We start from the raw sequence: 12,759 nt of genomic DNA, 5'->3' as shown, positions 1-12,759 counted from the left end.
TTAGTTTATCCTGACTTTTTATTACCTAAATTGTAGTCCTGACTTTTTTTTTTGCAAGTGTCTCATCTTGCCCTTTTGTTTTACTCAAAACTTCTGTTCTGCCTATTTTTTTTTAAATTTCATCCTAGCACCCCCCCCCCCCCCCCATAAAAATCAAAAGGTAGCTCCCTAACAGAAAGGTTCCTTCAGTCTTTTATGCATTTTTTTTATGACGTCATAGAAAAAAAAGTGTTCCATACTACAAGGGTAAATCTGCCATTTTTGACGTAAAACGAATTCAACTCAAATTTACGTCAATTGTTTTTTATCAGAGCTCTTATAATGGTAGAATTTTATGATTTTTTTAAAATGTTATTTTTCTTAGTTTTCAAAAATCTAAACTTTGATACAACAACTTTCAATAAGTAGTTAAAAGGCACCGTCGATTTTACGGAGTCTTACAAGAATGTCGTACTGGATTAAAAACAACGTTTCAGTCGAAATTTTAGTTTGAACGTTACGAAATATTCGCGACGTTGTGTTACGCTTACATGTACGAACATCGCGCGTAACGTCAAACTATTTAGCGTTCATATCTGTTTCAGATGTCTGTCTAATTAAGGATTTTTTAATCAGATCTAAATTTGGAGAAATTTAAATCATTTTATAAATAAGCGCTTTGGTGTATTTTAAATATGATGGTATCGTATGTTTTGTGTTTTTAGGCCGTTGTTGCTCGTTTTGATATCAGGATTTTTATAGGTTTTCAGGTATATTTTCAGATTTAGGACTAGAAAAAAACAAGCACGAAGAACTGAGAATCCTGCAAATTATTAACATTGAGATGCAAACATATGGCTGCGGTTATGACATTAAAGAGTTCGAGAATTATACCAGGGCTGTTGGAATCGGATAGTAGGAATATGGACATTAAACAAGAAGTGGGAGACCCCGACTCGTGCATTCACAGTGGTCATTTTATGTTGAGTCGAGTCCATGACCCCAATCTAGATGAAGATGATGAGGATTCCTCCTCACTGGCCGCTATCGATCAACCTGCACCCTACGATTTTACAGCCTCAAAGAAAGAGCCCGCAGAATCTTATGAATTTAAGGAGCAACCTTCAACAACAATTGAAACCTCACTTTCAAAATTGTTTGACTGTCTAAGTTTAGCTTACAGGTATATAAACATTTCAGATATGCAATGGACATAACCCAATCTGTACTTGTCCTTTCATTAAATACACTCTGGCTGCTACATTGTGCATCTGTAGTGCATTGGAAACCCCTTCTAGTCCCAAAATTTAGTACATCTGCACTGTAGACATGGTAGAAGTCAGTTGATTTGTTATCTTCAGTTGAAATTATTAAGAGCACGCTGACCCAACAAACAAAATATTGGCCATCATTGTATATGTTTAACTTAAAGGGGCATTAACTGCTTAATTTATGCACTTGTGCAAGCTTTCAAATTTGATATAACATTATCTGTTACCTAGTCTTTATGATCCTCCTCTAGCAGGAGCTTCGCTTCTAAAGCGTACTTCTAATTTGCACCCTTATTTGCACCCTAACCCTTACACACGGGGCACTCGTAAAATCAGTTATGCGTAGTTATTATAACAGTAACATATATACAGCATTCGGACTAATCCATCACCATGTAAACGAAGTTAACTATATTTATCATACATGTATGTTTAGTAGTAAATACAGTAGTTTTGAATATTTGATAAATAACCTGCTGTTTAATCCATATCGCGCAACTTTGATGTGCAGCCTTTATCATACCCTTTATCACACCCCTACCCTTTATCGCACCCTTTATCACACCCCTCCTTTTTTTTTTTTTTTACATAGTCAGTTTTTATTTATGTTAATTAGCTTAAGAAGAAATAATTTTCCTCAAAATAGGTCTAAAATGAACGGTCATTCGACCGTGACGCAATTTATTGAATGACGTCATTGTTTGGCATGTGACGTCACGAACGTCAAGTTTTCATATTTTTTGGCACACTAAATGCAACTATAAAAAAAAACCAAAAAAATACAGTAAACAAAATATTTTTAAAACAACAGAACGCAAATTGTAAGGTAATCCAGGTGCTTCGGATAAGTTCTTTTGATGCTTTTAAAACAAGACTAAAGTAGAACATTATAACCCAGTGCTATGGGTCAGAAAACAGTTCATATAAAATAATACTCTCCTGTTGAAATATATGATAAAGCGTATAAAACATGGTAAAATCCGTATCACCCTCGGAGGCTCGGGGTTAAAGGCCCTTGGGCTGATATTGGTGTGTCAGGATGATACGACTTTTGATACGGATTTTGCCATGTATTATTCTCTATATATTACACAGTCCAATCGTCCATAGCCAGTTGACTATTTATATCTCCATATCAAATAGGCTAAACATTCCTGCCCTTAATTATTAACATTTATTGTTCAAACGCTATCCTTGTTATCATAAAATCTAAAAATTTCCACTGTTCATTACATTGTAGGTAAGCAACTATTCTATATATAACACTCCTGCCCTCACATTAGCGTTTACTGTTCAAACACTATCCTTGTTATCTTAAAATCTAAAAAAACTTTCCACTGTTCATTTGGTAAGCAATTATTCCATATATAACACGCAAACTAAGTACTTAAAATCTAAAATCACTGGATATCTTACAATAATTATCAAAGGTACCAGGATTATAATTTAGTACGCCAGACACGCATTTTGTCTACATAAGACTCATCAGTGACGCTCATATCAAAATATTTATAAAGCCAAACAAGTACAAAGTTGAAGAGCAATTGAGGATCCGAAATTCCAAAAAGTTGTGCCAAATACGGCTTAGGTAATCCATGCCTGGGACAAGCCTTGGATACAAGTTTTCAGTTCAAACACTATCCACCTCTTAATATTGCAGAATAAGAATTACTATATAAATGCTGACACAATCCAGTAAAATGCAGATCAAATGCACAAATATATCGAAATGTTATCTAAATCCTAATCAGTACATCAAAAGTTCTAAAGGAAACAATAGATATTGTATATATGCAATGTAAGAAATTTTTTCTAATATTTCTTGTGAATTTCTGACTGAATGTCAACTAATAGTATCTATGACATGACCCTCAAACACTGTCAATGGGTATATCACAGTAAACATGGTAAATGTTAACAGACAGGTTAACATAAAATGCCTTTAAGCAGGTAAGCATGTCATGCATGTGCAGTACGATACAAAAAACAACAATATAAATTAAATGCATAAAGTAGATATAAAGAAGATGTGGTATGAGTTCCAATGAGACAACTCTCCATCAAAGTCACAATATGTAAATGTAAGCCATTATAGGTGAATGACAGCCATCAACACGGAGCCTTGGCACACACCAAACAGCAAGCTATATCATATGGGGCTCCAAAAATGACTAGTGTAAAACCATTCAAACAGGAAAACCAATCTTTTATTCAATAACATATTAAAATATGTTAACCATGTTAACTGGATCCCTTAAGCTTCAATAGAAATATTTAAAATAATTTCTTTAAGATAAAAGCAATAAAAAATTTCAGGCGGGCAGATTTTGATGGTTGGTCGGTAAACTGCAATCAAACAATATTTTAAATTAAGCCTCAATAACATTTTTTTCTCCAAGTTTATAAAATATGTGTATTAGCATGATCAGTGTGGGGACATTGGAACATTGTTTTTATTATGTAGATCTGTAATGATGACTTTTCTGAAAAGTCTTATTAAATTTGAAAAACATAATTATCAAAGAAAATTCAGTGCTATACATGTACAATTTAATAGTTAGTATGTACTTATTTTTTTCAGTGGAAAGTTGGTATCTCCAAAATGGAAGGCATTTCGAGGCCTTCACATGACAATCAAGGACAAGGTCAGATTAAACAACATCATCTGGAGGGAATGGTATATGCAATGTATGTTACTATATATAGTTACCAGTTCATTTTGTAAATATTGAGAGGAATATTTTTTAAGTTGTGCTTATTAAGTACAGCTCTATGAGAGTTTCAGATATTTTTGTATAAGGCCACGTTCTCATTGACCTAAACTCAGTGTTGTGAAACACATAATTCATTTGAAAATGTCTTCCCGAATTGACTAGACATACACAGAAATATTTGCAGCTGGTCAATCAACGATTCACTCATAAATGCATTACTAAAACACTCTTAACATCCCAATCCTTCTTCTTCTTTTATAGCCTACTTGATGTATTGCGTAATTAGTGGTGGATTTGGATAGGGCTGGTTCCCGGGGTTGGAACCCCCTTTTTCGGACAATCAAATTATGGAACCCCATGCATTTTAAAAATGCCTTCATCCGCCTCTGGTAATCGAGACATCTTCAGTATCTTTAAAATAGGTGCAAATCATCAAAAATGGCTTTCATTACTGATTACTGCTAGAAAATCTGTCCAAGAAATTTTAATTAGATTCTATGCAATGAACATTTAAATGACATATAGTTTATAAGTGTGAACAAAACTTATGCACAGGTAACTAAACAAAGTGTATGGATGTGAACAAATTTAATGTGAAACCAGAGTTGATTACATTAAACTAATTGTAAACATGTTTACTCTACATGACGTTTGGTGTGAACACGGCCTAAGTTGCCTGGTAGAAGTAGTACTTAAATACTGCTAATCTCTGTCCTGCCTTTTTAGCTCACCTGGCCCGAAGGGCCAAGTGAGCTTTTCTCATCACTTGGCGTCCGGCGTCCGTCATCGTCCGGCGTCGTCCAGCGTCCGTCGTCCGTCGTCCGTCGTCGTTAACTTTTACAAAAATCTTCTCCTCTGAAACTACTGGGCCAAATTTAACCAAATTTGGCCACAATCATCATTGGGGTATCTAGTTTAAAAAATGTGTTCGGTTACCCGGCCAACCAACCAAGATGGCCGCCATGGCTAAAAATAGAACATAGGGGTCAAATGCAGTTTTTGGCTTATAACTCTGAAACCGAAGCATTTAGAGCAAATCTGACATGGGGTTAAATTGTTTATTAAGTCAAGATCTATCTGCTCTAAAATTTTCAGACGAATCGGACAACCGGTTGTTGGGTTGCTGCCCCTGAATTGGCAATTTTAAGGAAATTTTGCCGTTATATGGTTATTATCTTGAATATTATTATAGATAGAGATAAACTGTAAACAGCAATAATGTTCAGCAAAGTAAGATCTACAAATAAGTCAACATGACCGAAATGGTCAGTTGACCCATATAGGAGTTATTGCCCTTTATAGTCAATTTTTAACCATTTTTCGTAAATCTTAGTAATCTTTTACAAAAATTTTCTCCTCTGAAACCACTGGGCCAAATTTATCCAAACTTGGCCACAATTATCTTTGGGGTATCTAGTTTAAAAAATGTGTCCAGGGACCCGGCCAACCAACCAAGATGGCCGCCATGGCTAAAAATAGAACATAGGGGTAAAATGCAGTTTTTGGCTTATAACTTAAAAACCAAAGCATTAAGAGCAAATCTGACTATTAGAAAATTGTTTATCAGGTCAAGATCTATCTACCCTGAAATTTTCAGATGAATCTGACAACCTGTTGTTGGGTTGCTGCCCCTGAATTGGTAATTTTAAGGAAATTTTACTGTTTTTGGTTATTATCTTGAAAATTATTAAAGATAGAAATAAACTGTAAACAGCAATAATGTTCAGCAAAGTAAGATTTACAAATAAGTCAACATGACCGAAATGGTCAGTTGACCCATATAGGAGTTATTGTCCTTTATAGTCAATTTTTAACCATTTTTCGTAAATCTTAGTAATCTTTTACAAAAATCTTCTCCTCTGAAACTACTGGGCCAAATTAATCCAAACTGATCCACAATCATCTTTTGGGTATCTAGTTTCAAAAATGTGTCTGATGACCCGGCCATCCAACCAAGATGGCCGCCATGGCTAAAAATAGAAGATAGGGGTAAAATGCAGTTTTTGGCTTATAACTCAAAAACCAAAGCCTTTAGAGCAAATCTGACAGGGGGATAAATTGTTTATCAGGTCAAGATCTATCTGCCCTGAAATTTTCAGATAAATCGGACAACCCGTTGTTGGGTTCCTGCCCCTGAATTGGTAATTTTAAGGAAATTTTACTGTTTTTGGTTATTATCTTGAAAATTATTATAGATAGAAATAAACTGTAAACAGCAATAATGTTCAGCAAAGTAAGATTTACAAATAAGTCAACATGACCGAAATGGTCAATTGACCCCCTAAGGAGTTATTGTCCTTTATAGTCAATTTTCAACAATTTTTATAAAATTTGTAAATTTTTACTAACATTTTCCACTGAAACTACTGGGCCAACTTCATTATAGATAGAGATAATTGTAAGCTGCAAGGATGTTCAGTAAAGTAAGATGTACAAACACATCACCATCACCAAAATACAATTTTGTCATGAATCCATCTGCTTCCTTTGTTTAATAGTCACATAGACCAAGGTGAGCGACACAGGCTCTTTAGAGCCTCTAGTTATTTTTCACTCTATTCAGTCCTGCCTCTTTTTTTTTAGTTTATCCTGACTTTATGTTTATGCAAGTGTCTCATCCTGCCTTTTTTTTTACTCAAAATTTCTGTCCTGCCTATTTTTTTCAAATTTCATCCTAGCCCCGCCACTTTCTTTTTATGCATGTTTAATAACAGACTTTATACATATGATATACATATATATGCTGAGCAAAAGTTCAAGACATCACCAACTAACTTTTATTGTTATGACTTTTTAGATATTTATGGGAAAAGTACTGTGATCTGCCAGTTTGCTTCACCTATGTCTGATGACATACACACTAGACCAGAGGTAGGTATTCTAATACTAATTCATTTACTGTATCACTAGCCTACAAACACTATGGTAATGAGTTTGAACCTGTCGGCAGATGCATCAACTCCAGTCTTTCTGACTAAGATTGTCAGTTTTCCTGTTGAAGGTCATGATTCTCTGCTTCCTCCACCAGTTAAAACTGACTGCCACAATATAACTAATAGTGCTAAATGTGGTGTTCATGCCACATCTTCTTTTTAGCTCACCTGGCCTAAAAGGCCAAGTGAGCTTTTCTCATCACTTGGCGTCCGTCGTCGTCCTGCGTCCGTCGTCGTCGTTAACTTTTACAAAAATCTTCTCCTCTGAAACTACTGGGCCAAATTAAACCAAACTTGGCCAAAATCATCATTGGGGTATCTAGTTTAAAAAATGTGTCCGGTGACCCGGCCAACCATCCAAGATGGCCGCCATGGCTAAAAATAGAACATAGGGGTAAAATGCAGTTTTTGGCTTATAACTCAAAAACCAAAGCATTTAGAGCAAATCTGATATGGACTAGAATTGTTAAACAGGTGAAGATCTATCTGCCCTGAAATTTTCAGATGAATCAGATAACCCGTTATTGGGTTGCTGCCCCTGAATTAGTAATTTTAAGGAAATTTTGCTGTTTTTGGTTATTATTTTGAATATTATTATAGATAGAGATAAACAGTAAACAGCAATAATGTTCAGCAAAGTAAGATTTACAAATAAGTCAACATGACTGAAATGGTCAGTTGACCCCTTTAGGAGTTATTGCCCTTTATAGTCAATTTTTAACCATTTTTCGTAAATCTTAGTAATATTTTACAAAAATCTTCTCCTCTGAAACTACTGGGCCAAATTAATCCAAACTGGGCCACAATCATCTTTTGGGTTAGTAGTTTGAAAAATGTGTCCGGTGACCCGGCCATCAAACCAAGATGGCAGCCATGGCTAAAAATAGAACATGGGGTAAAAGGCAGTTTTTGGCTTATAACTCAAAAACCAAAGCATTTAGAGCAAATCTGACATGGTGTAAATTTGTTTATCAGTTCAAGATTTATCTGCCCTGAAATTTTCAGATGAATCGGACAACCCGTTGTTGGGTTGCTGGCCCTGAATTAGTAATTTTAAGGAAATTTTGCTCTTTTTGGTTATTATCTTGAATATTATTATAGATAGAGATAAACTATAAACAGCAATAATGTTCACCCAAGTACGATTTACAAATAAGTCAATATGACTGAAATGGTCAGTTGACCCCTTTAGGAGTTATTGCCCTTTACAGTCAATTTATAACTATTTTTCGTAAATCTTAGTAATCTTTTACAAAAATCTTCTCCTCTGAAACTACTTGGCCAAGTAATCCAAACTTGGCCACAATCATCTTTTGGGTTAGTAGTTTGAAAAATGTGTCCGGTGACCCGGCCATCCAACCAAGATGGCCGCCATGGCTAAAAATAGAACATGGGGTAAAATGCAGTTTTTGGCTTATAACTCAAAACCCAAAGCATTTAGAACAAATCTGACATGGGGGTAAAATTGTTTATCAGGTCAACATTTATCTGCTCTGAAATTTTTAGATGAATCGGACAACCCGTTGTTGGGTTGCTGACCCTGAATTGTTAGTTTTAAGGAAATTTTGCTGTTTTTGGTCATTATCTTGAATATTATTATTGATAGAGATAAACTGTAAACAACAATAATGTTCAGCAAAGTAAGATTTACAAACAAGTCAACATGACCAAAATGGTCAATTGACCCCTTTAGGAGTTATTGTTCTTAATAGTCAATTTTTAACAATTTTCATAAAATTTGTAAATTTTTACTAACATTTTCCACTGAAACTAATGGGCCAAGTTCATTATAGATAGAGATAATTTTAAGCAGCAAGGATGTTTAGTAAAGTAAGATGTACAAACACATCACCATCACCAAAACACAATTTTGTCATGAATCCATCTGCTTCCTTTAATATTCACATAGACCAAGGTGAGCGACACAGGCTCTTTAGAGCCTCTAGTTTATATTAAACACCAACAATCAATCATCAAAAAATCAGATTCTTTAATTTTTGTGCTATTTTCACATTTCCTGACTGGTGTGAGAAAAATATTTCTCCTCACTAGTGAAAAATCTGTTCTCGGCAAATGATTAATTGAAATTTGATTTTGACGTCAAAATGTTTTGTTTTCTTCTCAATTTTCCTATTGTGACGTCATAAAAAAAGGCGACCTATCCTGATGACGTTGCATATGAAGAACACAAGTTTCTGAAAATCTTTGAAAAAGAATGATTAAAGTCATCAGAGAAACAGATTCCGACACTATAACTCGTGTATTACAATATTTCTTTACTATCGACAGTTAAATTTAATTATTTAAAATGCTCGGCAAGCCTCACGCTTTCAATAATAGAATTTAACTGTCTCGAGTGGAGAAATATCGTAATACACTTGTTGCAGTGTAGGAATCTATATTTCACACAATTTCCTGTTTACTGAATACATAAATATAATTTTGTTTACACATAATTGTCCACCTTAGAAATATCAGGGCTGTTTGAAATTTGGAATAAAGTTTCACCTTAGTATGCTTTACTGTGTAATACACATCAACTACTCATAAACTTCTTCTTCGCTGAATACTTATAGGTGGGCTATCATTTGTGAGCATTAGTTCACAGTTCTATTTGCTTTTGATGATTATATTGATATTCATTCACTTAAGAAAAAGAGGTTTAGAAGAAGACAGGATTTCAATGGATTAATGGAAACACTGGTCAGTCACAAGTCTTCTATCTGTACCACATGTACCATGCAAGGCTGGTTTAAAAAGTTTAGATAAAATAAATCTAGATCTGGAATAGACTTACCGGTAAATCATTTCTGAAAAAATTTGCTGGGGTATGCCATTGGGAACAATTAGTTTTATAGATTCAATTGTCAACCGTGCCATAAGATATTTAGAGTATGTTTGTGATATCTGTTAATGAAGGACCAATATTTGTTTTCTCTTCTGTTTATGATATTTTAAATAAAACTTTCATGTATGTTTTATTTTGTAGGCTATTGTATTGGAAGGTAAGTATTGGAAAAGAAGATTGGACACAGTTACACATGAATATAAAAGATGGAGAAAGTTTTTCAAAAGCAAATTTGCTCGATCCAAACCTGATCCTTCTCTCAGTGAGGTACTAAGAATGAAATATAATTATCTCCCTTGTTTAAATGTAAAGTCATATGATGTAGTCATAGAGAGGTTAAGAAAAGTCTCGTTTTGATGTTTTATTTGTTTGTTCTTTTAAATTAACAACTAAATTATATGATCAATATGTTCGATATTTTGAGACGATGTCTCCTGCAGAACTCCTTGACAAGTTATTATGTTCATTTTGTTCTTTATTCTGAGACAATGTCTCCTGCAGAACTCCTTGACAAGTTATTATGTTCATTTTGTTCTTTATTCTGAGACAATGTCTCCTGCAGAACTCCTTGACAAGTTATTATGTTCATTTTGTTCTTTATTCTGAGACGATGTCTCCTGCAGAACTCCTTGACAAGTTATTATGTTCGTTTTGTTCTTTATTCTGAGACGATGAACTCCTTGGCAAGTTGTAATAAGAAATCTTGATGAGTGATTCTATGTTTAATGAATTTTGATTAATTACATTGCAGGTGATGTCACATGCAGAACTACTAGATAGACTGAGAGATGTGCATCAGATACCATATAACACCCAGCACAGCTCAGCCACAGATCTTATGTTAGAGAGTATGGATATAGATTTTACTCAGGATTTCTTCTCCCAGCTCAATCAGAGTCAGCCATTTGCCTTCCCTACTGCTAAAGAATTTAGTAAGTACATGTATAATACAGGTACAAACATATGTAAGTTAGAAACACGTTTATAGGTCTTCACCAATTCACATGAGTGTGAAAATATACTTCAGTTTTTGGCATTAAAGATTTGTAGATTTAAATGTTTATCATCCAGATTTTGCAGTGATGAAAATCATTCTCATAAATATGCACTTGGTGACAACTAGTGTCAGTAGTGTGGGGTTCAATGTTAGACCTATATGTACAAAACATTATATACATCTTTGATCACACAACTGAATTTGGAATGTTTAACCGATCTTATATATATACATGTAGTCAGTTTAACTTTAAAAATGTAATGATTTCAACAAATTTGTGTTATTTTTTATCTTGGTTTGATTTACCAAAGGAGATATGAATGATATTTAAATACATTTCAACATTAAAAAATCACTGCTTTCTAAAATTAATATGTGTTTTACATTTCGAAAGAAAAGGATTGATAACAAAAATGATACAAACATCAAAGTGATGAAAACTATGGAATGCCGTTTGTATCCAATATTTCCTTAAATATTAAATAATACTCTAAAAAAAAATTGTATCACTACATCTATTTTTAGCATGATAGTTATAATCAATACATGATTCTGTTTACAGCTGGTTTTGGAATTGCTGACCTAACACAGCCTGGTTTGTTGTCTTTACAACCAACATTAGAAGACTTCCCCATGGATACGTTTGATCTCCAAGGTAACACTATTTCTTAAATCTTTCTTTTTAGTGAAAATCACTTTTACAATTTAGTTTTTATTTCAGGTATTATAATTAGGACAGTGTTTAGAAATTGGCAGCAACCTTATTTATCACAATTAACATAGCACTGTGCATTATTTGTCCTTAAGGTGGTACCTAACACTACAGGGAGATAACTCTGTAAAATCAGCAAAATGTTTTAATGACGTAGTGTCTATAAGGGTATATTAAGCTTCTCAATGATCCAAATAATTCTTTGTCAAACTGCAATATAACCAGTGTAATTTTTTTTCTGATAAAACGGTTGGTTCAAATTTTTTGATTTTTTTATATTTTTGTCAAAGGGTCAAAGTAAATACTTTGTCAAAATTTTAAGAAATTAAACGAGCCAGATTAATTTTAGTTAAAGTGTTAGGTACCACCTTAATATCAAGACTTTTTTAAATGAAAAAAAAATTGGATGTTGAGCTCATTGGATCTGAAGACAAGTCATTACTGTAATTGACCATGTAATACCAAAAGAACCAGGATGTAACATAGTAACATTATAACTTTCATAAACATTGTATTTTTTAATACGACAAATTTCAGAAAATGTATGATTTAGTTTCAAACAGTCTATATACTCATGCACTAAAACACTGATAACTTTTGATGTTTGCTTTGCCTACTTGCACAAAAAGAGAAATTTGTATATACTCCATTTGAAAGAACACCTGATCAATCTGTTATCATGGTTATATATTGTTTTATGTTGAAAAATGATGCAATAGTTTTATTCCTTTATCTCTTTTAGATATGATCCAATTCTCACAAAGTCAACCATTGACAAACAATGTGATACAGTTTACTGGTAACAGTAGTCAGGAACCCGACAATCTCAGAGTAAGTTTTCATAGTGACCAATCCCAGGGTCAGTTTCCATGGGAACTTGTTTCAAACCAGACAATCTAAATTTCCATGGTTTTAGTGGTAATGAAATCAGCAAGCTCTATAAATTCCATTATCACATTTATCAAGTTTTAAAAGTATTCATCACAGCAGTTGACATGTACACCAGGGGCTATTGTTGAGGTTTGTACCACTGGTAAAAACAGTTAAAATCAAACAACTTTTTGATTATATATTACTACTGGTGTTGTAAACCTAGCTGTTGTCATCAAATCCTAGATTCAACATCTTATATAACATATCATATCCTTTCATATATAACAAGCCAGGTTATTACAGGGATTTACAAATGTCACTAGATATGTTGACTTAAAAACTTTGGTAAATCTGTTTTGCATTATTTGATATTTTTGCTATTTTACGAAATTTTCCTTTGATCTTGCTGAGTGATAATTTCCTTTCTCAACA

General features: G+C 33.6%; 1 protein-coding gene across 2 annotated transcripts in view; it reads left to right on the top strand.

Moving 5' to 3' along the window:
• The first annotated feature begins 736 nt into the window (after nt 1-736).
• Nucleotides 737-12,759, top strand: part of LOC139528052 (MLX-interacting protein-like) — a 29,157-nt gene continuing 17,134 nt past the window's right edge. Inside the window, exons 1-7 of one of the 2 annotated variants that reach the window (XM_071323841.1) lie at nt 737-1,162; nt 3,832-3,938; nt 6,762-6,835; nt 9,887-10,012; nt 10,497-10,677; nt 11,305-11,397; nt 12,197-12,285. In XM_071323841.1, coding sequence (XP_071179942.1) covers nt 834-1,162; nt 3,832-3,938; nt 6,762-6,835; nt 9,887-10,012; nt 10,497-10,677; nt 11,305-11,397; nt 12,197-12,285 — 999 coding nt within the window. In that variant the 5' untranslated portion in view covers nt 737-833. The remainder of the gene's footprint in view (nt 1,163-3,831; nt 3,939-6,761; nt 6,836-9,886; nt 10,013-10,496; nt 10,678-11,304; nt 11,398-12,196; nt 12,286-12,759) is intronic. The other variant, XM_071323842.1, reaches the window with a different exon arrangement.

The sequence above is a fragment of the Mytilus edulis genome, chromosome 6, assembly GCF_963676685.1.
Source record: "Mytilus edulis chromosome 6, xbMytEdul2.2, whole genome shotgun sequence".
Taxonomy (NCBI): Eukaryota; Metazoa; Mollusca; class Bivalvia; order Mytilida; family Mytilidae; genus Mytilus; species Mytilus edulis.
Note: the sequence above shows the minus strand (reverse complement) of the source record. Positions and strands in the feature narration are given on the sequence as shown.